Genomic DNA, 24,794 nt, shown 5'->3' on the forward strand with positions numbered 1-24,794 from the left:
TAGGAAGCTCATCTCTGCCATGCCCACTACACAGGGTATAAACTAGGCTTACAGGTGCAATGGACTTGGCCTTGTGGGAAGAGCGTAGTCAGAATGCGTGTTTTTCATTGGAATCTCTAGCTCATTGCCAGGAACAGGGGCCCCTAGAGTAATTGTTAGTGCCCTTTGGGGAGAGAGTGAGTGCACAGCGTGTCTCCTGCCTGAAATCTCTGGTCTTATATGAAGAGAAGGGCACCTAGGGTGTGATTTGCCATATCCAGAGAAGAGCATAGAAGTATAATTGCAGCCAAGTGTTTTGGGCATTGTTGTAGATTTTAGATTCAGATAAATATCCATATTAACTCAAGGTTTGTGTTTGTTTGAACTTTACTAATATCTTTACAATATGTTTAGTGTGGTTACTAATATTCTATATTAATATTATTCATACACAAATTGTTAGAGAAGTTGATTTATATTCTGTTTTAAGTTATACTTCATAATATTCAGTGTGTTACTTCTTTTCATATCATTTGTTAATAATGCTTTACTTACACCTTTGAATAATAAATAACCTTTAATTGGAACAACTGTCTTGAATGGTTTTGTATCCAGAACAACTTAAATTCCACCGGTTACAGATGCCTACCACCCTAAATGAGAGGATCCTTTTTTGTTAGATACAATATGACAGAGAAAGGGGTTTTAACATGGTGGTGCTGACCCAGAAAGCAACTGGAGATCACACTGTAAAATACACCGGGGCTATAGATCATCAGCTGAAAACAGTGGTGTCTGTGTCAGAAGCAGGGCAGCACTGCTTTAGATGTCCCACTAGAAACTGTGTGTAGCAACAGTAGTTCCCACCAGCAGCTAGATGCACACATCTCACTTATGCAGGTAGCAGAGGCAACGGTTACCCCCAAAGACAAGTGGGACAGTACCAAACTCATAGAACAGCAGGTGGTGACTGGATAGATAAGTAACAGTCTAGCAGCAGAGTAGCAGGTCAGACACGGCACCTGGTCAGCAGACACCAGGGCCTGCCAGGAGACTGCACAAGAGCACCAGGGACCATGGCCAAAAGGAGCTCCAGCCGAAGCAAGGGCCACCAGGACAAAGGAGAAACTGCAAGCCACCAGGAGCAGGTGATCCCCCGAGACCCCATGAGGACAGAGTCTACACTTGTAGCAGCACTGCCTGCCACGCGGGAGTATTAGGGGCAAGTCAGGCCAACACAGGCCCCACTTGCAGAATCGCTCCAGTAGACTGCAACAAACAGCCGGCCAGCCAGGCACCAGAACTCCCAAATGCAGTTAGGGATAGCCGAGGTATGAGGCACCAGAGTAAAGTAGAATGTATAAATAAGATGATGGAGCTGGGAATCTTGTGCAGATATGTGCTACTACATGCTCATCCTGGCCTCACCCCCTGCTGTGCGCATTTAATAGTTTCAATTAAGGTGAGGAGCAGGCAGAAGTTTGCACATTACAATGTTATGATTTGCTTACATCATGCTCTAGAAAGAGATTCCAGTTCTCTTGCCACTTCTGTACTCCTTCAAACATCTCTGTGTGCTCCTCATAGTACTGCTTAATGCGGTTGATTTCAGCATCATGGAGAGCGAGAAGATTTTCACTGTAGTCACCTGACGAGAGACATTTAGGTTCTAATTAGGCTGCCATTAGTGATGTCAACATTGCATAATACTGCAGACAATAGCTAGACTTATATACTGGTAATGAAAAAAAAGATCTTAATATGACTCACCATCATAAAATGGAGCAAAAGCTTGCCTTTGCTCATTGCTATAAAAACACTTGTCCCAGTAGGCTGATAGTTCTGTTCGGATTGCTTCAATAAATTTTTTTATATTCTGCAGCTTTAGCTCTTGAAGACGATCCAATTCATCTTGTAACTAAAAAATATGGAAACAATGGAATAAAATAATAATGCAAGAGCTTAATTTTGTGGGCTGAATCAATATTCAGCCAATCACTCCACTAGGAACTTTGACTCAGAGAGGTCACAAGTATTTATTCAGCTTATAAAAACAGCAGCCTCCAGGAGTTTAAATTACAGATCTACTTTAATGGCAGTGTAGGGGGGGGGAGAAAGAAAATCCCAGCACAGGACTGTGGTCCAGGTTTATCATCAACGAGTGATATTCTTGTTATCACTAGCTACTAATCTTAAATGCTGCTCCAACGATCAGCTCCTGTTAGGTGTCTGAATAATGACAGTTAGGAGCACCATTTAAGGTTCGTAACAAGTGATAAACAAGAGATATGGTAAGAACTTACCCTCGTTATCTCTGTTTCTAAGAAGTCCACAGGGTTGACCTTGGGGTATAGCTGGATCTGGATCCACGCGCACCACGCAGTTAAAGCTTTTGCTGCTGCTCCCAGGATGCACTTGGGTCCATCCTCCTCTATACCCCGTCCCCGAGCCACAGGCACCTCAGTTGGTAAGCAGCCCAGGCCGGAGGAGGAGACTAAACAGAGAGAAGGAAGACTGGAACACACAAGAAACCATACTCACAGAAATGGGAGACAGAAAACCTGTGACCAGCAACACAGCCCATTTGAAGCCAGGTGTGTCAGGACGGGCGCCCTGTGGACCCTATGGACTTCGTAGAAACAGAAATAACAAAGGTAAGTTCTTACCATATCTCTTGTTTTCTACTTCAGGGTCCACAGGGTTGACCTTGGGGATGTCTCACAGCAGTTCAACTAAGGGCGGGGACGCTCCTGTGCAGAAGGGAGAATCCTGCGCCCAAAGGATGCATCCTGAGAAGCAAAAGGTGTCAAACGCATAAAACCTCAAAAACGTCTGAATGGAAGACAAAGTGGCTGCCTTGCACAGCTGAACAGCGGAGGCACCACGTCTAGCAGCCCAAGAAGGACCCACAGACCGAGTGGAATGAGCCTTAACAGAGGCTGGAACAGGTAAACCTTCCTGTACATAAGCCTCCCTAGTAACAGAACAAAGCAAACGGGCCAAGATTTGTTTGTTGGCAGGCCAACCCCTCTTATGAAAAGCAAAGAGGACAAACAAAGAATCAGACTTCCTAAAGGAAGCAGTCCGGTCCACATAAATTCTGAGAGCACGGACAACGTCCAACGAAGCCTCACCAGCTGTAAGATCAGGGGACTGAAAGCTGGCACCACCAGTTCCTGATTGATGTGGAACTTAGACACAACTTTAGGCAAAAACTCAGGACGAGTGCGAAGCACTGCTCTGTCCTGGTGAAAAATTAAGAAGGGGGGACTACAGGAAAGTGCCCCCAACTCGGATACCCTCCTGGCCGAAGCAATTGCCAGGAGAAACACAGTCTTAAGTGTTAAACACTTGAGGTCAACCGACTCAAGAGGTTCAAAAAGGAGGTCCCTGCAGGACCCGAAGAACCACCGCCAAGTCCCACGGAGCCACAAAGGGAGGCTGGATTCTAAGAACACCCTGGAAAAAGGTGTGAACGTCAGGCAGTGTAGCGATTCTACGTTGGAACCACACAGACAGAGCCGATACATGAACCTTCAGGGAAGCAAGATGTAAGCCCAGGTCAAGACCTGACTGCAGAAATGCCAAAATCCTAGAAACCCTGAACACCTGAGGATCAAAGTTTCTGGACTCACACCACTGAAAGTAAGTGTGCCACACTCTGTCATCAGTACCATGCTGAGGGTGCGTAAACCTGCCTCGGCACTGATTTACCACAGAGCTTGAAAAGCCCCGGGACCTTAAGACGGCTGTCTCAAGAGCCACGCCATCAAAGACAGCCGACCCAGCTCTGGGTAAAGGCAAGGCCCCTGAGACAGCAGGTCCTGACGCTGAGGTAGAAGGAACGGGGCATCGACGGACAAGCTCCTGAGATCAGAGTACCAAGGACGTCTGGGCCACGCTGGAGCCACCAGCAGAAACGTGCCCCCGTCCTGTTTAATTTTTCTTAGTACCTGAGGTAGCAGGGAGATCGGAGGGAACAGGTACGCTAGGTGAAATGTCCATTTCACCGACAGCGCGTCCACCAGGCTTGCGCCTGCGTCCCTTGTCCTTGAGCCGTACACGGGTAACTTGTAATTGTGACCTCATTTGTCCACGAGAAGTTGAAAAACACCTCTGGGTGAAGCGACCATTCCCCGGGATGCACGTCGTGAGGAAGTCTGCCTCCCAATTGAGGACTCCCGGGATGAAGACTGCCGAGATTGCTGGAAGGTGGCACTCCGCCCAAGCCAGGATCTGAGACACTTCCGACTTCGCAGGTCGACTGAGAGTTCCTCCCTGGTGATTGATGTATGCCACCGTGGTGGAGTTGTCGGATTGCACCTGAACTGCCCTTTTGTGAAGAGCGGTACCTGACGACAGCAGAGCCCTGTACAGGGCCCACAGTTCCAGCACGTTTATGGGAAGAACTGCTTCCTCCACAGACAAACTGCCCTGAAGAGACAACGAGCTGGTCACTGCCCCCCAACCCCGAAGACTGGCATCTGTTGTGAGCAGAACCCAGTCCGGGATCCAAAAGGGGCGACCCTCGAGATGAGCTGGCTGCAGCCACAAAGCTAGAGACTGGCGCACTTCCGAGGACAAGACCAGTGTCTGGGATCGGATCCGGTGAGGTAACCCGTTCCATTCCGATAGAATCTTCCCCTGCAGGGGCCTGGAATGGAACTGGGCAAATTCCACCATGTCGAATGCCGACACCATGGACCCTAGGACTCTCATGGCAGAGTGTACAGACACCCTGGCACTGCTCAGGCAACTGTGTATCCGCAGTTGTAGGGAGGACACCTTTTCCGGAGTCAGGAAAATCTTTTGCTGACGAGAATCCAGAAGGGCTCCCAAATGAACCATCCGTTGTGATGGGATCAGAGAGGACTTCTTCCAATTTATCAACTACCCGTTTGCGTGAAGACAAGCAATGGTCAGGTGGAGATGGCGTCCTGGATATCCAGGGAGACCATGTAATCCCCGGGTTCCATCGCCAGAATGACGGAACGTAACGTTTCCATCCTGAACTTGGGAACTCTGAGGTATTTGTTCAGAGACTTCAAATTCAGGATAGGGCGATGAGAACCATTGGGCTTCTGTACCAGAAACAGTAGAATAGTACCCCGTCCCACGTTGAGACTGCGGAACGGGAACAATGACCCCTGCTTGTAGCAAGGATTGTATAGCCACCTGAATCTGGGAAGCTTTGGTCTTGTCCAGAGAAGGACTCGTGCAAAAAAAATAAAACTGGTGGGGCAGCCTGACTCGAAAAGACAGGGCGTACCCCTGAGAGACTACTTCTCGAACCCAGGCATCCGTGGTGGTATTGTGCCAACACTGGGCGAATTGGAGAAGTCGGCCTCCCACTCTGAGGTCCCCCAGAGGGAGACCCGTCCCATTAGGCTGCAGGTTTATCCTCCTGCTTGGAAGAAGGGCGCCGAGCACTCCAGGCTTCTTCTTGGGTTTAGAGGCGGTCTTAGCCGCCGACTGCCTCGGGAAGGACTGACCTTTTGCCTTACCCTGAACCCGAAAGGAACGAAAGGCTGAGCTCCAGACCTTGGCAGGCGTTGCCGCTGAAGGGAGGAAAGCTGACTTGGACAAAATAGTGGATACCCTGGCTAAATCCAAGTCCGGACCAAATAGCAATTCTCTATTGAAAGGTAAGGCCTTTTTTTGAATCGGAGTCCGCTGTCCAGGACCTCAGTCAAAAGGATTGGCGGGCAGACACTGCTGCAGCCGATACTCAAGAGGTCAGCAGACTAGCATCCAAAGAGACTTTTCCAATGTAGGAAGCAGCGTCTCTCATCTGTCCTAACAACGCCCTCTGGACATCCGGAGCGTCGTCCGGAAAGGTATCCTCTAATGCGTTGGCTCAACCCTCAATGGCCTTGCCATGGACGGTCGGGCCATTGCCCCTGAGAGGAAGTAAATGGACTTTAAAAGTAAGTCAACTTTTCTGTCCGTGGGATCCTTCAGTGAGGATATAGACGGTAATGGCAAAATAGCGCTCCTTATTAAAACGGGTGACGTGGGAATCTACCGCCAGTGGAGTTCCCCATTTTTTACAATGTGCCTCAGGAAAAGAGTATTAGAAGCCAATCGCTTCTGTGGTAGGAATCTCTTACTGGGCACCTGCCAAGCCACCGCCATATGATCAGTCAACTGACAGACAGGGGAAACACCGCAGAAGCCACCTTAGTTTTTTTGAAACTAAGATACTTCGACTTCGAGGATGAAGCACCAGCTCCTATTAGGAGAATGGCTCGCACCGCCCTAACCAGCGCTCGCACATTAATGGACGACTTGGTATCCACTTCGTGGACCGATGTGTCCGAGTAAGTGTCATCACGAACCTCCCCATCATCTGAGGACCCCTCGGAGTCCGATACATGCGCCGCCTGCGCCATTAGTGTGCGTTTTGACGCCCTAGAAGGCATGTCATTCTGCAACATTAACTGAAAAGCAGAAGACGCGGCCGCCAAATTTTGTACGGAGTTGGAGAGCACATCCACCCAGGGTGGAGGAGTCGCCACAGGGGCCTGGAAGGGCACCACAGACTGCTGCGTCACAGGGGAAGCCTGTATATACATAGGTAACCCCGCATAAGGACCAATAGACTTTGACCCGGGGGGGCTCCGCAATAATTGCGGGACACCCGGGGAATGGGGGACGGCCGGCTGGAGCAACACTCTACTAGGGACCGACAGACGGTCCGCAATAGACACCAGCACCTGAGAAAACATCGCCCATGGTGGTTACTGCGTCATAGGAGGTTTTGATGGGCCAGGAACCACCTGGCACCATCTACATAGGCCATCCTGTGACAAATCCTCCCTATCCACTCCTGCAGAACAGCGTCCGCAGGAGACAAAAACCGGAGCCACGGAGTGCTCAATCTCCTCGTCCGACATGACAAAATATAGGGTATAGCTGGATCCTGGATCCTTGGGCACCACGCAGTTAAAGCTTTCAGCTGCTCCCAGGATGCACTTGGGTCCATCCTCCCCTATACCCCGCCCCCGAGCCACAGGCACCTCAGTTGGTAAGCAGCCCAGGCCGGAGGAGGAGACGAAACAGAGAGAAGGAAGACTGGAACACACAAGAACCATACTCACAGAAATGGGAGACGGAAAATCGGTGACCAGTCACAGAGCCCATATGAAGCCAGGTGCGTCAGGGCGGGTGCCCTGTGGACCCTATGGACTTCGTAGAAACAGAGATAAAGTTAAGTTCTTACCATATCTCTTGTTTTCTACTTCAGGGTCCATAGGGGTCCACAGGGTGACCTTGGGGATGTCCCAAAGCAGTCCAACTAAGGGCGGGGACGCTCCTGTGCCGATAGGAGAACCCGGCGCCCAAAGGATGCATCCTGAGAAGCAAAGGTGTCAAAACGCATAGAACCTCAAAAACGTCTGAATGGAAGACCAGGTGGCCACCTTACACAGCTGAACAGCAGAGGCGCCACGGCTAGCAACCCAAGAAGGGCCCACAGACCGAGTGGAATGAGCCTTAACAGAGGCTGGAACAGGTAAACCCTCCTGCATATAAGCCTCAATAATAACAGAACAAAGCCAACGGGCTAGAGTCTGCTTGTTGGCAGGCCAACCCCTCTTGTGAAACCAAAGAGGATAAACAAAGAATCCGACTTCCTCACCGAACTAGTCCGGGCCACATAAACCTGGAGTGCACGGACAACGTCTAAGGAAGCCTCCCCAGCCGAAAGATCAGACGACTGAAAGGCTGGTACAACAATTTCCTGATTAATGTGGAACCTGGAAACCACCTTAGGCAGAAAATCAGGACGAGTGCGAAGCACCGCTCTGTCTGATGAAAAACCAGAAAAGGGGGACGACAGGAAAGCGCCCCCAAATCCGAAACCCTCCTGGCAGAAGCAATTGCCAAGAGGAAAACAGTCTTAAAAGTTAGCCACTTGAGCTCTACTGACTCCAAGGGCTCAAAAGGAGGACCCTGTAAGGCCCGAAGAACCACCGCCAAATCCCACGGGGCCACAGGTGGCACAAAGGGAGGCTGGAATCTTAAAACACCATGGAAAAAGGTGTGTACATCCGGCATAGCAGCAATCCTGCGCTGGAACCACACCGACAGAGCAGACACGTGCACCTTCAGTGAGGAAAGACGTAATCCTAAGTCCAAACCCGACTGAAGGAAAGCCAGAATACGCGAAACCCGGAACACCTGGGGATCATATCTTCTGGCCTCGCACCACTGAAAGTAAGTGTGCCACACTCTGTGGTAGATCCTCGCGGAAGCAGGCTTGCGCGCCCTCAGCATGGTAGTAATAACGGAGCTAGAAAAGCCCCGAGACCTCAGGACGGCTGTCTCAAGAGCCACGCCGTCAAAGATAGTCGACCCAGATCCGGGTGAAGACAGGGCCCCTGAGGCAACAGGTCCCATCGTTGAGGTAGGAGGTACGGAGCGTCGATGGACAGGCTCCGCAGATCGGAGTACCACGGCCTTCTGGGCCACCAGGATCAGTGTGCCTCCGTCCTGCTTGAACTTGCGCAGGACCCGAGGCAGCAGAGATATCGGAGGGAACAAGTAAGCCAGGCGAAACAACCATTTCACCGACCTGTGTCCCTTGTCCTTGACCCGTAAACGCGCAGCTTGTGATTGTGACGGGACGCCATCAGGTCCAGTTCTGGCAGCTCCCACTTGTCCACGAGTAGTTGGAATACCTCTGGATGAAGCGACCATTCCCTGGGATGCACGTCGTAACGGCTGAGGAAGTCCGCCTCCCAATTGAGGACTCCCGGGATGAAGACTGCCGAGAGAGCTGGAAGATAGCGCTCCGCCCAAGCCAGGACGCGGGAAACCTCCGACATCGCAGCTCGACTGCGAGTCCCTCCCTGGTGATTGATGTACGCCACCGTGGTGGCGTTGTCCGACTGCACCTGAACGGCCCTTCCGTGAAGAGCGGTGCCGGACGACTGCAGGGCTCTGTACACTGCCCGCAGTTCCAGGATGTTGATGGGAAGAATCGCTTCCTCCACCGACCAACGACCCTGAAGTGACAAGGAGCCTGTCACCGCCCCCCAACCCCGGAGACTGGCATCTGTCGTGAGCAGAACCCACTCCGGGATCCAAAAGGGGCGCCCCTCGAGGAGATGAGCCGTCTGTAGCCACCAGGCCAGGGACAGACGCACCTCCGAGGACAACACCAGCATCTGAGAGCGGATCCTGTGTGGCAATCCGTTCCATTCCGAAAGAATCAGCCTCTGCAGGGGTCTGGAATGGAACTGGCCAAACTCCACCATGTCGAATGCCGACACCATGGACCGCAAAACTCTCATCGCTGAGTGCAGCGACACTCTGCCCCTGCTCAGACAACTGTGAATCCGCAGCTGTAAGGAGGAGACCTTCTCTGGAGTCAGAAAAATCCGTTGTTGACGAGAGTCCAGAAGGGCCCCCAAATGAACCATCCGCTGAGATGGGATGATGGAGGACTTCTTCCAGTTGATCAACCACCCGTGCGCCTGTAGACAAGCGACAGTCAGGTGGAGATGCTGGATCAGTACCTCCGGGGAGCTTGCCAGCAAGAGGAGGTCGTCTAGATACGGTAGCAACCGTATCCCCTGGCTCCGAAGGTGAGCCGCCATGACCGCCATCACCTTGGTAAATACCCTTGGTGCCGTGGAGAGGCCAAAGGGTAGAGCCCTGAATTGGTAGTGGTTGTGAAGAATAGCAAACCGCAGAAACCGTTGGTGCGAAGTTGCTATAGGCACATGGAGGTAGGAGTCCTGGATATCCAGGGAGACCATATAATCCCCCGGTTCCATCGCCAGAATGATGGAACGCAAAGTTTCCATCCTGAATTGGGAACCCTGAGAAATCTGTTCAGGGACTTCAAATTGAGGATGGGGTGATGACAGCCATTGGGTTTCTGCACCAGAAACAGCGTAGAGTAATACCCCATCCCACGTTGAGATTGTGGCATGGGTATAATGACCCCCGCCGTCAGCAAGGCCTCTATGGCTTCCTGGACCTGCAAGGCCTTGGTTTTGTCCTGAGAAGGACTCGTGCAAAAAAAACTGGCGAGGTGGCCTGTGCCGAAAAGACAGGGCGTACCCCTGGGAGACCACTTCTCGCACCCAGGCATCCGTGGTGGTATTGTGCCAGCACTGGGCGAATTGAAGAAGTCGGCCTCCCACTCTGAGGTCCCCCAGAGGGAGGCCCACCCCATCATGCCGAAGGCTTATCTTCTTGCTTGGAAGAAGGGCGCCTAGCACTCCAGGCTTGCTTCTTTGGCTTTGAGGCGGTCTTGGTTGCGGACTGCCTCGGGAAAGACTGACCTTTTGCCTTGCCCTGAACCCGAAAGGAGCGAAAGGCCGAGCTCCGGACCTTAGCAGGTGTTGTAGCTGAAGGGAGGAAGGCTGACTTGGACTTTGCCAGGGTATCTACTATTTTGTCCAGGTCTGGACCAAATAGTAACTCTCCATTAAAAGGTAAGGCCTCCAAGCCTTTCTTTGAATCAGCGTCTGCTCTCCAAGACCTCAACCACAAGGATCTGCGAGCAGACACTGCTGCCGCCAAAACCCTAGAGGTCAGCAAGCTAGCATCCAAAGATGCTTCTCCAATGTAGGAAGCGGCATCTCTCATCTGTCCTAACAACGCCCTCTGGACCTCCGGAGCTTCATCCGTAAACGTATCCTCCAAGGCGTTGGCCCAACCCTCAATGGCCTTGGTCACCCAGGAGATGGCCATGGACGGCCGGGCCACAGCCCCTGAGAGAGAATAGACTTTAGACAAGTCTCCACCTTCCTGTCCGTAGGATCCTTCAACGAGGATATAGACGGCAATGGCAAAGTAGCACTCCTGATGAGGCGTGTTACATGGGAATCAACCGCAGGCGGAGTTTCCCATTTCTTACAATGTGCCTCCGGAAACGGATAGTTGGACGCCAACCGCTTCTGTGGCAAGAATCGCTTACTGGGCGTCTGCCAGGCCACCGCCATGTGATCAGTCAACTGATCAGACAAAGGGAACGCTGCAGAAGTAACCTTAGCTTTTTTAAAACTAGGATACCTCGACTTGGGAGCGGGAGCCTCATCCTCAATCAGAAGAATGGCCCGCACCGCCCTAACCAGAGCCCGCACATTGATGGAAGACTTAGTGTCTACCTCCTGGACTGAGGCATCTGAGGCTGAGTCATCCTGCACCTCGCCATCATCCGAGGACCCCTCAGAGTCCGAAGCTTGCGCCATAACTGTGCGTTTAGATGCCCTGGAGGGCACGTCGCTGCGCAACATCGACTGAAAAGCCGAAGATGCTGCCGCCAAATCTTGGACAGTGTGGGAAAGCGCATCCACCCAGGGTGGAGGAGCTGCCACAGGAGCCTGAAACGGCACCACAGCCTGCTGCGCCACCGGGGTGGACTGTATATACATTGGCAACCCCGCATAGGGACCAACAGGCTGAGACCCCGGGGGAGTCTGCAATAATTGTGGACACCCGGGGAATGGGGGATGGTAGGCTGGGGCAACGCCCTAGTAGGGACGGCAGTCGGGACCGACAGACGGTCCGCGATGGACACCAGCACCTGGGAAAACATCGCCCATGGTGGCTCCTGCGACATAGGGAGGTTTAGACGTACCAGGGATCGCCTGGCACCGTCCGCACAGGCCGTCCTGCGACAAATCCTCCCTATCCACTCCTGCAGAACAGCGCCTGCAGGAGAACAATACCGGAGCCACGGAGTGCTCAATCTCCTCATCAGACATGACCGACTATATAATTAAATATACAGTTATGACACAGGAAGAAAACGTGCGCACTCACCAGTGTGCTGGACAACAGCCCACAATATGGTACTGTGTAGCACACAACCGTATGTGACGGACCTCACAAATACGTGATCTATATAAGGGAGGTCAGTAGAAACACCCTTCCCCCGCACACCTGTAGGGCTTGTAGGAGAAGGAAAGGGATTGGAATAAGCTGACAGTAAGTAGAAATTAGCACAGACAGGCAGCACTAGCAAAAGTCACATACCATGCAGGAAGATATACTCACTGCACCTTTCCACTACAATCAACCTGCCCAGATTCAGTGTCTGGGAGGGCTATAGTGCTGTGTACACTGTCCTTGATCGGGGGACAGGTACACTGGGGGAACGGTCCGTGTGCTCCCTGAGAGATCTGTGCTGCCCCAGAGAAAATGGCCCCCAAAGACCTCAGAGGAGGAGTGGCCGAGTAACTGCAGCTCAGCGATGCCAGACTATGAGCTGAAAGGCGCGCTGAGCTGAGGAGCCGCTAAATAGGTAAGGCTTCCTCCCCCTGGCTAGCTTGCCATGTGAAATCCCTGGTGGTCTAGTGGTCTCACGGGGTATACCTCCGCAGAGGTGGAGCCCGCCGCCGCCACCGCTAGCAGCCCCCGGACTGCCCCCTAGAACCGGGGGCAAAGGACTGCCTTTATAGTAAGACCCGCCGCTAATCAGCGACTCGCGGCTTACCTTCTCCCCGCCAGCAGTCCAGGGAGGTCCCTAGAGTCCGGCTAGTACGGACTCTGGCCTCCCGCCGCGATTCCCAGTGCGATACTGGCGTCGCGGCGCCAGTGGGGAGTAAGAGCGGCAGCGTGGGAGTCTGTACAGACAGCCCTTCGCTGCCACACCGAAGAGCCCCTGTTAAAAGTTAAAAAAAAAAAAAAAAAAAACAGGCTTTTTTTTTTTTTAAAATAAAAAGCTTTTGGGGGCTGCTCCTGCAGCCCCCCTGCGCAGGGTGACCCGACTCCGGCCGGGCACCAACTCAAACTGAGGTGCCTGTGGCTCGGGGGCAGGGTAGAGAGGAGGATGGACCTAAGTGCATCCTGGGAGCAACAGCAAAAGCTTTAACTGCGTGGTGCCCGTGGATCCAGATCCAGCTATACCCCAAGGTCAACCCTGTGGACCCCCTATGTACCCTGAAGTAGAAATATAGAATATCACTCGTTGATAACTCTGGACCACAGTCCTGTGCTGGGATTTTCTTTCCCCCACTCCCCTTTTCTCTCTCCCAATATCTTAGTGTTGACATTGAAACAAGGTCTGAACAATAGTAGAGAAACCAGTATTCTAGGTTAGGGTATAATGACTTCCATATGATGAACTGGTGATGCTTCTCCTAGAGTTTAATATAGTCAAGAGTACTGGTAGGAGAGAAACTGTGGGCAGGGGCTCTTAATTTATAATGCAAAGTTTAGGCAGAAAACACCACACAGGACAAACCTACACACACAAATGGAGTCAAAAGGCGGTACCCAATTAACAGCGCTAAAGTGATGCTGCTAATGGATTGGCGTGGGGCTATCCAATTAGCCGCGAAGTGCCGCCCGACGCCGGCACTTATCATGGATTTTTTTCGGGACCTGATGTGTCCCAAAAAATAACTCATGAAGAGTGCCATTTTTTTTTTTTTTCTTTTTAACAGCTGAAATGGCAAAAACACAGGTCGTTGAGCTTCTCATGGATCCTACGAGTTTTGGGAGAAATATCCTATTTCGTCCGAAATAGGATATGGGGAATGGAGGTTCCTGAAGTGTGTGAAGCACCGCTGACAAATCCCATGGAGCCATAAGAGGGACAAAGGGAGGTTGTATACGTAGAACACCTTGCAGGAAGGTGTGAACATCTGCGCTGAAAGCAGATGGACAAAGCAGAGACGTGTACTTTCAGAGATGCTAGACGGAGGCCTAGATCTAATCCAGCCTGCAGAAAGGCATGTATTCTAGAAGCCTTAAAAATTTGAAGGTCATGTTTCTAGGAGCACACCATTGGAAATATGTATGCCATATGCAGTGATAAATTTTGGCTGAGGTCGGTTTACGTGCTCCAAGCATAGTCTGGACCACCGTTAGGAGGGATGTCTCAAGAGCCAAATAGTTAAAGACAGACAGGCTGGGTCCGGATGTAGACATGGACCCTGAGAAAACCGGTATACTGAAAGAGGAAGTTGAAGAGGAAAGTCTATGGAGAGACTGAAGATCGGAGTACCCAAGGCACCTGGGCCAAGCCGGAGCTATCAACAGAACTGTACCCCCTTCCTGTTTGAACTTGCAAAGAACTCGAGGAAGCAGTGATATTGGGGAAAGGGGTATGCCCAGTGGAAGGTCCATTTCACTGACAAGGCGTCCATGAAGGCTGTGTCTGGGTCCCTTTCCATATACTGGAAGTTTGTTGTTGTGTCTTGAGGCCATGAGATCCACATCCGGCAGACCCCATTTGTCCACCAGGAGCTGAAAGACTTCTGGATGTAGAGACCACTCTCCTGCATGCACGTCGTGACGGCTGAGGAAATCAGCTTCGCAATTGAGAACTCCCGGGATGAATACCGCAGAGATTAGTAGGAGATGGCGTTCGGTCCATGTGAGAATGTGGGACACTTCTGCCATTGCTGCCTGACTCAGTGCCTCCTTGGTGATTGAGGTAGGCCACTGCTGTGGCGTTGTCAGACTGTACTTGTACTGGCCTGCCCTGAAGAATATCCTGAGCCAGAGTGAGAGCTCTGTAGGTGGCTCGAAGTTCCAAGACATTGATTGGTAACTCCGCCTCGACTGGAGTACAGCGGCCCTGAAGGAATGTTGGCCGGTCACTGCCCCCCACCCTCAGAGGCTTGCGTCCGTGGTGAGGAGAGCCCAGTCCGGGTTCCAAAAGTGTCGACCCCTGTCTAAATGGAATGTCTGTAGCCAACTGGCCTGGGACAGGCGAACCTCCAGGGGGAGGCCAATCGTCTGGGATCGAAGTAGATGGGGTAGTCCGTTCCACCTGGAGAGGATCAGGTGTTTACGGGGCCTGTAGTGAAACTGAGGGAACTCCACCATGTCGAAGGTGGACACAATAAATCCCAATGACTGCACTGCAGCGTGAATTAACACTCAGCAACTGCGGATCAGTCTGCACACTCAAATGTTGTATTAAGGAGATCTTGTCTGTTAGAAAGATTCTCTGAACCTCAGAGTCCAAGAGGGCACCTAAATGTACCATTCTTTGAGAAGGTGTCAGGGAAGACTTTCCAGTTGATCAGCCAACCATGTGTTTGTAGGAAGGCCATTGTTATCTGCAAATGGCGGTGAAGAATCTCTGGGGAGCTGGCCAACAGCAAGAGGTCATCCAAGTGCGGGAGTAGTCCGATCCCTTGACGAAGGAAGGCCGCCATAACTGCCATAATTTTGGTAAAGACCCGAGGGGCCGTTGAGAGGCCAAATGGTAGAGTTTGAAATTGGTAATGCTGATGCAGGATAGAAAACTGGAGATATTGTTGATGAGAAGGCGCTATAGGTACATGTAGGCAAGCGCCCTGAATGTCCAGAGACACCATAAAATCCCCAGGCTCCATAGCCAGGATAATAGAGCGGAGGGTTTCCATACGAAACCTGGGCACCCTGATAAACTTGTTCAGAGATTTGATGTTGAGGATTGGCTGATGAGACCAGCAGGGCTTCTGAACCAGGAAAAGGGTGGAATAATAGCCCTTGCCTCGTGAGGAGGGGCCCAGATTTATTACTGCTGAATTCAGTAAGGACTGAATGTTTTTAGGAGCAGCAGGGCCTTGCTTGGGTCAGATGGTGGCCCTGTGCAAAAGTACTGCTTTGAGGGGTCGCCTTAGGAAGGATAGAGCATACCCGTGGGAGACCACTTCTCTTACCCAGGCGTCTGATGTGATCGGAGGCCAAACATGAGCAAATTGAAGAAGGGAGAGGGCCCGCCCCATCAGGCTGTAGGGTTGTCTTCAGACTTGGCAAGTGGAGGTCTAGTAGCCCAGGCTTGGTGGCCCTAGGCTTGGAGGCCTTGGCTGTTGCCTGCTGCCGTGGAAAGGACTAACCTTTAGCTTTTCCTTGAGAGTGAAAGAACCGAAAGGATGACGTCCGAGGCTTTGGATTATATGTAAGAGGGCAGGAACGCCGTCTTGGAATCTGCCAAAGTAGTCACAATTTTATCTAATTCTGGACCAAATAGGATATCTCCAGAATAAGGAAGAGTTTCCAGAGCCCTTTTGAGCCGGAGTCTGCTTTCCAGAAACTGAGCCAAACAATATGACGGGCCACTTCGAAATGGCAGATATCCTGTAGGCCAGGAAAACTGTATCCATAGCTGCTTCTCCCAAGTAGGAGGCTGCATCTCTAATGTGAGATCTGTAGGATAGTTGTTCCCTTGAAGCATCAGGGGGAAAATGTATCTTCTAGGGCTTCAGCCCAATGATCAATGGCTTTTGCCACCCAGGCCGTAGCCCTAGCAGGACGAGAAATAGTTCCTGAAACAAGAGTATAAGGATTTGTGACAAGCTTCTATACGCCTATCTAATCTACGTAAAGGAGGTGGCAGTATGTATTAGTAAGGGGGAATTCTTAACCAGACGTGTTACATGAGAATACACTGCTGGGGAAACTTCCCATTTTGTGCAATTCATAGCTGGAAGAGGGTAAAAGGAACTTAAACGTTTTGGAATTTGAAACAGTTTACCAGTCATATTCCATGCTTCACTCATGTGATGAGATAGCTGATCAGAGTGAGGGAACGCTAGTAAAACTATGTTGTGTCGTTTAAAAAGTGGTTGTTTTCTTCTTAGGAGCGGGTTCTTCCTCTTCCATTTGTAAAATAGATTTTACAGCTCTCACAAGCAGGTATATTTAATTTAGAGGGTGGTTCCTCGTCTCCTGAGACTGAGTCAGAGAGAGAGGTCTGCTTCTTCTGCCTCCCCAGATGATATATCAGAATCAGATAACTGGGTGGGCCTTCTGCATCATTTGCTGAAAAACTGTAGAGGTATTAGCCAAACTCTGTACGTCTACCCATGGGGGATGCAAAGGATTTGCAGGAAGTACCTGCTGTGGCCATCCCACAGGGAGGGTTACCACGGGGACTGCCAAGTGGTCCGCAATCTTTGTCAGCACCTGAAAAAAATCAGCCCAGGGTGGGTGCAGAGGAGGAGACACCGGGGCTGAGGGGCCTGAGTCTGTGCAACAATTAGTACAAAGACCATCCTGAATGAGGTCCTCTGGGGCTAAGCCCGCTGAGCAGTATTTACAAGACACCAGAGAAGGAGCATCAGCCTGCTTGTTGTTATTCTTTCCTCTGCCAGCCACAAGAATAATAAAATACACAGCTGGATACAGTGGGGTGATCACCCAGCAGTACGTGTAATATGGCACAGTGTAATGTGCAACCGCGCTATATAGTATGTGACAGCCCTCACAAATATATAGGAGATGTGAGGTACAGTTAACCCCATATACCTTAGTATGTCAGGGTAAATCAGAATAAAGGGAAAGGTGTAAGCTGACAGTATAGAAAATAGAGATTATCGCTAGCACAAGTCACATACAAATGCAGAAAAACATTACATGTTTACAATCAACTACACAGACCGCAGTGGCTAGAAGGAAATAATATGAGATATGGTAAGAACTTACCCTTGTTATCTCTATTTCTACGAAGTCCATAGGGTTCCACAGGATACCTTGGGGTATAGGTGTGACGTCAGTCGCAGGGCACCAAAGAGTTAAGCTTTCAGCCTCCCAGGATGCACTAGGTCCCCCTCCTATACCCCGCCCCCGGGCCAAGGCACCTCAGTTAGTTACCAAGCCATAGGCCGGAGGAGGAGAAGGAAGAGAGAGAACAAAGATCTGGACACATACAAGAATCACATTCTCACCAGAGGGAGACGGAAAACCGGTGACCAGAGCAAAGCCCATCTGCAGCACAGGTGCGACAGGGCGGGAGTCCTGTGGAACCCTATGGACTTCGTAGAAATAGAGATAACAAGGGTAAGTTCTTACCATATCTCATATTTTCTACTTCAGGGTCCATAGGGTATCCACAGGATACCTTGGGGATGTCCCAAAGCAGTATCCTTTAAGGGTGGGGACGCTCCTGTGCAGAAAGGAGAATCCGCCGCCCGAAGGAAGCATCCTGAGAGGCGAAGGTGTCAAACCTGTAATACCTCACGAAGGTATGGACAGAAGACCACGTAGCAGCCTTGCAGATCTGAACTGCCGAGGCACCACGTCGAGCTGCCCACGAAGGACCCACAGACCTAGTGGAATGAGCCTTCAGAGAAGGAGGGACCGGTAGGCCTTCATGAAGATAAGCTTCAGAAATAGCCATACGGATCCAGGCTGCCAAAGTTTGCTTTGAAGCAGGCCAACCCTTTTTACAGAAGCCATAGAGGACAAACAAAGCGTCCGACTTCCTAAACGAAGAAGTGCGGTCAACATAAGTCCTTAAGGCCCGCACAACATCCAAAGAGGCCTCACCCACGGAAAGACCCGGTGAGTTAAAGGCCGGAACAACTATTTCCTCGTTAACATGAAACTGGGAAACAACTTTGGGAAGAAACTCGGGCCGAGTGCGGAGCACTGCCCTGTTCCCATGAAAAACCAAGAAAGGGGGTCTACAAGAAAGAGCCCCTAACTCAGAAACACGTCTGGCCGAAGCAATGGCCAGAAGGAAAACAGTCTTAGCTGTTAGCCATTTAATATCCACTGAGCCCAGTGGTTCAAACGGCGGTCCTTGGAGAGCCCTCAGGACCACAGCCAAATCCCAAGGCGCCACAGGTGGAACAAAGGGCGGCTGAATACGGAGAACACCTTGCATAAAGGTGCGCACATCCGGGATTGTAGCAATCCTACGGTGAAACCAGACAGATAGGGCCGAAACCTGTACCTTCAAAGAAGCAAGGCGAAGCCCATGATCTAGTCCCGCTTGCAGGAAGGCGAGAATCCGAGACAGACGAAACTCCCGCGGTGCATAACCTCTCGGTCGACACCACTGGAAGAACGTATGCCACACGCGATGGTATATCCTCGCGGAAGACGGTTTCCGAGCTCGTAACATGGTACACACCACAGAGCTGGAAAACCCCCGGGACCTCAGCATGGCCGTCTCAACAGCCACGCCGTCAAAGACAGCCGAGTCAGGACCGGGTGAAGACAAGGACCCTGAGACAGAAGGTCCGGTCGTAGCGGCAACCGCAGAGGACTGTCCACGGACAGACCCTGAAGGTCTGAGAACCAGTGCCGTCTGGGCCACGCGGGAGCTATCAACAGGAGCGTCCCTCCTTCCTGTTTGAATTTCCGGATTACCCGTGGAAGAAGGGAGACCGGAGGGAACAGGTATGCGAACCTGAACGTCCACCGGACAGACAGAGCATCCACCAGAGACGCCCCTTCGTCTCTTGTGCGAGACCCGTACACTGGCAACTTGTTGTTGTGCCGGGACGCCATGAGGTCGATTTCTGGAAGACCCCACCTGTCCACCAGTAGTTGAAAAACGTCCGGGTGCAGGGACCATTCCCCTGGATGAACGTCCTGGCGACTTAGAAAGTCCGCCTCCCAATTTAGCACTCCCGGGATGAAGACCGCTGATATGGCCGGAAGATTGCGCTCCGCCCAAACCAGGATCCGAGAGACCTCTACGAGAGCCACCCGACTGCGAGTTCCTCCTTGCCTGTTTATGTAGGCCACGGTGGTAGCATTGTCCGACTGGACCTGCACCGGGTGACCCTGGAGAAACCGCTGTGCCTGCAGGAGAGCATTGAAGACCGCACGGAGTACCAAGATATTTATTGGAAGCTCCGCTTCTGTCGGCGTCCACCTGCCCTGGAACAAGTGTGGACCCGAAACTGCTCCCCAGCCCCGAAGACTGGCGTCCGTTGTCAACAGGACCCAATTTGGAACCCAGAACGGACGTCCCTTGTTGAGGTGGGTCGTCTTTAACCACCACGCAAGGGACAGGCGAACCTCCGGGGTGAGCACAATCGTCTGGAACTTCAGAGACTGAGGCAGCCCGTTCCACTTGGACAGGATCAGGTGCTGCAGAGGTCTGGAGTGAAACTGGGCGTATATTCCACCATGTCGAACACCGACACTATGGAGCCCAGTAACCTCATCGCCGAGTGTAAGGACACCCGGCGGCTGTGCAGGCAACTGCGCACCCTTGACTGTAAAGCAGAGATCTTGTCCTCCGTCACGAAGATCCTTTGCTGTCCCGAGTCCAATAAGGCTCCAAGATGCAGAATCCTCCGAGACGGGATTAGAGTGGACTTCTGCCAGTTAATTAGCCAGCCGTGCCGTTGCAGCAGTGCAATGGTCAGGTCCAAGTGGTGTAACAGGAGCTCTGGAGATCCTGCCACCAATAACAGGTCGTCCAAGTACGGCAACATGCGGACTCCCTGCAGCCGCAGAGAAGCCGCCATGACCGCCATCACCTTGGTGAAAACACGTGGTGCTGTCGCCAGGCCAAAAGGTAACGCCCGAAACTGGAAGTGGTCGCTGCGGATTGCAAACCGAAGGAACTCTTGATGGCGCAAAAGAATAGGGACATGCAGGTAAGCGTCCTGTATGTCCAATGACACCATGTAGTCCCCAGGTTCCAGCACCAGAATGATGGACCGTAGGGTCTCCATCCGAAACTTCGGGACCCGCAAAGACTTGTTGAGTGCTTTGAGGTTGAGAATCGGACGATATATGACCCATTGGGTTTCTGTACCAAAAATAGATTTGAATAGAAACCCTGGCCCCTCTGGGAGAATGGAACAGGCACTATAACTCCAGCCTGGAGCATGGTGTGCAATACCTTCCGCAGCTCCGTAGCCGTGTTCCGGTCTGATGGTAGACCCGTGGTGAAGAATCGAGCCGGGGGTCTGTGCCGGAAGGAGAGGGCGTACCCGTGGGAGACCACCTCCAGAACCCAAGTGTCTGTCGTAGTGAACGACCAACACCGGGAGAACTGCAGCAGGCGGCCTCCCACCCTGGGATCCCCCAAGGGGAGACCCGGACCGTCAGGCCGCAGGCTTGTCATCTGGCTTGGGGGCCGGACGTCTGGTACTCCATGCCTGTTTCCGGGGCTTGACCGATTTCTTAGGGCCAGCCTGTCGAGGAAACGACTGTGGTTTGGGCCTGCCCTGGGCCCTAGATGACCGAAAGGACGATGGTCCAGAACCAGAAGGAGCAGCGGCCGACGGGAGACAAGCAGATTTGGCTGCCGCCAGCGTGGCCACAATCTTATCCAGATCCGGACCGAAGAGAACTTCTCCGGTAAACGGCAACGCTTCCAGACATTTCTTGGAATCTGCGTCCGCCTTCCAGGATCGCAGCCACAAGGTGCGACGAGCAGCTACCGCTGCTGAAGAAATTCTAGACACCAGAGTACTAATGTCTAGAGCCGCCTCGTTGATGTAGGTGGCCGAATCACGGAGATTGCCAATCAACTCCGCCTGTTCGGCCGGACAGTCGGATTCAAAAGAAGCCTCTAATGAATCCGCCCAGCGCTCCGGCAACCCAGCAAATGGCCATAGCCGGCCGTGCTGCCCCCCCTGCAAGGGAATAAGCGGACTTCAGGCAGATTTCTACCTTGCGGTCCGTAGCATCCTTAAGGGAGGACATGGATGGCATCGGCAATGTGGCACTACGGACAAGACGGGTCACGTGAGAATCCACCTGTGGAGGGGATTCCCACTTAGCAAAATAATTATCCGCGAACGGATAAGCCACCGCCAGACGTTTCTACGGCTGGTATCTTTTGCCAGGTTGTTTCCACGCCTCCTCTAAATAGTCTTTCCTCTTTCGGGTCAGTTGGTGGACCGTGGCATCGCCCTTCACATCTTTGAAAAAGGCATACTTAGATTTAGCCGCTGGGGGAACTTCGTCCTCAATCACCAAGGCTGTGCGGACCGCCCGAATAAGTCCAGGAATATATACTTTGGACTTAGCATCAGCGTCCTTAGTATGGAGAGGTTCCTGATCGTAAGGATCCAGAATCTCCCCATCATCAGACGTCCCTTCGTCATCCTCATAAGGAGCGGACAGAGACGCCACCGGCCTTTTATGAGGCCGCATCACAGACTCCCCTTGCAACACATCCGACAAGTGCTGTACAGAACTCGTCAGGGAGTTAACCCACGCTGGCTCCTGAGAACCCGGGAGCGGGGAAATAGGGAGACTGTGGGGTACCACCAATTGTCGTGGGAACCCCTGCATGGGTGACGACACCACAGACTGCTGGGACAAACCCATCGGAGTAAACGCGGGCTGCGGAGCTAACTGGCCCACTAAAGCTGTTAACGCCTGAGCGAAACAAGCCCAGGGCGGCTCCTGTACCGGTGCTGTAACCGTAATAGGCCGCGCCATGGACAAACACTGCCGGCAAAGGCCCTCCGCGCTACCCTCCCCCTCCGCTAACGGTACTTTGCACGTGGTACACTGTAGACGGAGGGGAAAATCACTTTCAGACATGATGGCACCACGTATGTGACCTCTCTCACCAATTAAGTATTAAATAGGCGAGAGACCACCCTGCAGCACCGCACCGCAAGGGCTTTAGCAGAAAGAACAGGGACAGTAATAAAGCTGACAGTTTAGAGAAGAAAAGTTACAGGCAGCGCTAGCACAGTCACATACAATGCAGAGAAATAACAATTCCTGCACTAACAGCGCTGATCACTCAACTACAGACACAGGGCCTGGTAGGACACAGCGCTGCATACACAGACCTGAGCCACAGCGGAGGAGAGGTATGCGGGGGGACCCAGACCACGATGCTTCCTTCCAGACTTCCAGCAGCGTTCACCATGCGTTGCAGAGAAGATGGCCGCCGAGGAGCAGAGAGAAGCTGGCCTGGGGGAGGAGCGCTGACACAGGACCAGTCAGCACAGTGCAGAGAGGGCTGTGTGCAGCAGGAGAGGCGCCGGCTGTGAGACAGGGAAGGCGCGCTCCCCTGGCATGCATTTAACCCCTGGGACGCCGCAGCGCTACCGCTCTGCTGCGGTCCGCTGTACCAGGGGGTAGTGGAAAGCGCAGGTTCAGTACCTGGCTCCACGCTGCAGCCAGTCCCCAGGGAGCCCCCTGCCTGGGGACTTAGGACCATGTGACCAGCGGGGACCCACCGCGGGACCCCGCTGCTTACCTTTGTCCCCCTTGGATCCGGCCATGGTCCGGAACATCTGGGGCCACCGCTAGCTGTGACCCCAGATGCTCACCAGCATCCCCGGATCGGTACCGGCGTTCTGGTACCGGCGGGGGTGTAGGGAAGACAGCATGGACGTCAGAACTGACTGTCCATGCTGTACATCCAGATGTGCAGCCACAGCTGCACTGAAGAAAGCTTCAGGGGCTCTTCTAGCCCCCACTCCGACAGGTGCACCCGACGCCGGCCGGGCACCAAACTAAACTGAGGTGCCTTGGCCCGGGGGCGGGGTATAGGAGGGGGACCTAGTGCATCCTGGGAGGCTGAAAGCTTAACTCTTTGGTGCCCTGCGACTGACGTCACACTTATACCCCAAGGTATCCTGTGGATACCCTATGGACCCTGAAGTAGAAAGCGCTGTATTACCTGGCCTGTGGGAGAGGTATACAGGGAGACTGAACCCAGCGTTCCCAGAGACCTGTGAAGCAGAAAAAGGCTGCTGCGCATCTGAGGGGGCGGAGGGTGGGGATCGAAATGAAATACCGGCAGTTAAAATCCCGACAGGCACGTATTTTCTCTATTCACTAACCTAACCCACCCCTCCAACAGCCTAAACCTAAGTCTCCTGGGGAGGGGGGGGTTGCCTAACCCCCCCTTCCCCTAGCCTAACCCTCCCACCTTCGATCGGTATACCAGGCGTTGGGCTCATGGTGTGGGTAAAATGACAGGCGTCAGGATCTCGACACCTGTCATTAGACCCCTGCCGGCATTACACAATCGGGAAGCCGCCGGTCGGCATTTCGACCGTCGGCTTCCTGACTGCATCCCGGAGGGTGAGAGAGGAGCGGCTCAGAGAACGGCTAGACCGCAGTGGTATGGCACCCTGGGCCGGGGCTGCAGGGAAAGCGCCTTCTTTCTGTGCCAAGGTTAACCACCGGGTCCCCTGGCCTGTAAATATGCCTCTGTACCAGTATATTAATGCCCCAATGGTCTAGTGTAGTCGTGGGCGCACCGGTGTCCACATCAGCGCCTCCAGTCCGTCTCCTGAGACTGGAGGCTAGACTGCGTAAAGATGCGGGCCCCCGCCTTACCTGTCCCCTGGATTCCGGGCTGCAGTCTGGGGGAGCCTGCTAGCTAGTTCCTTTCAAAGCACCGCCGGGGGAACCTAGCCGAGGCTTGGTGTCATGGCACCACGGAGGGGTGATTGAGCAGCTGCTCAGTTTAAAATACTAGAAATAAAAATTTCAATCATAAAAATAAGCTTGGGCAGCATGAAGTAGCCCCACTGTTAAAAATGGTGACCCAGCTCCTGCCGGACACCAACGAAACGGAGTTGCCCTCAGGCTGTGGGCGGGGTATAGGGGGCAGGACCGGAGCATCCTGGGATTGAAAAGCTTTGCTGTTGGTGTCCGGTCCTCCAAGGTCCCACCTACACCCCATTGTCTCCCTGTGGACCCTGAAGAAGAAATAGGAATAATTCACATCCACCAGGATATTAAAACAACACCCTCCTATAATCCCCCACCCCATATACCCTATCCTACAAAATAAACATACACAAATACACCTGGATCCCCATATTACCCCCATCCTAACTACACTACATATAAACTTACCTAACAAACCAACCCCCCCCCCCCCCCCCAAGCCAAGTAAAGGTTCTAAATGTTGGTAAAATGACTGGGGCTACTAAGTGAGTACCACCCACATGCTAGACCTAGCTCTCCTGTACTATACAATACTGGAGTTCCTACCATAGCTAATTATTGAAATTTTACAGATATACATATAACACAAATGTTATGAAATAAAATAAAAGAACAGGATATGAAAAATGCACACACACACAAAAAAAAAAAAAAAAAAGTAACAATCAGTAAGGCCTAATAATGGGCTGCAAATCATTAGTCCGGCCAGGCGTCGGAAGGAACAGTCGCGT

The 24,794-nt window shown here is 52.3% G+C and overlaps 1 protein-coding gene across 4 annotated transcripts in view; it reads right to left on the reverse strand.

Annotated features, from left to right (window-relative positions):
• The window catches only part of PRC1 (protein regulator of cytokinesis 1), an 82,955-nt gene that overhangs the window by 32,166 nt on the left and 25,995 nt on the right, over positions 1-24,794 (reverse strand). For all 4 annotated transcript variants that reach the window (XM_088472922.1, XM_088472921.1, XM_088472920.1 and 1 more), the window contains exons 7-8: positions 1,750-1,897; positions 1,491-1,627 (exon numbers count right to left, since the gene is read on the reverse strand). In XM_088472922.1, the coding sequence (XP_088329048.1) occupies positions 1,491-1,627; positions 1,750-1,897 (285 nt within the window). The remainder of the gene's footprint in view (positions 1-1,490; positions 1,628-1,749; positions 1,898-24,794) is intronic.

This window comes from Taudactylus pleione, unplaced genomic scaffold (genome assembly GCF_031769625.1).
Source record: "Taudactylus pleione unplaced genomic scaffold, aTauple2 ptg000129l, whole genome shotgun sequence".
Classification (NCBI taxonomy): Eukaryota; Metazoa; Chordata; class Amphibia; order Anura; family Myobatrachidae; genus Taudactylus; species Taudactylus pleione.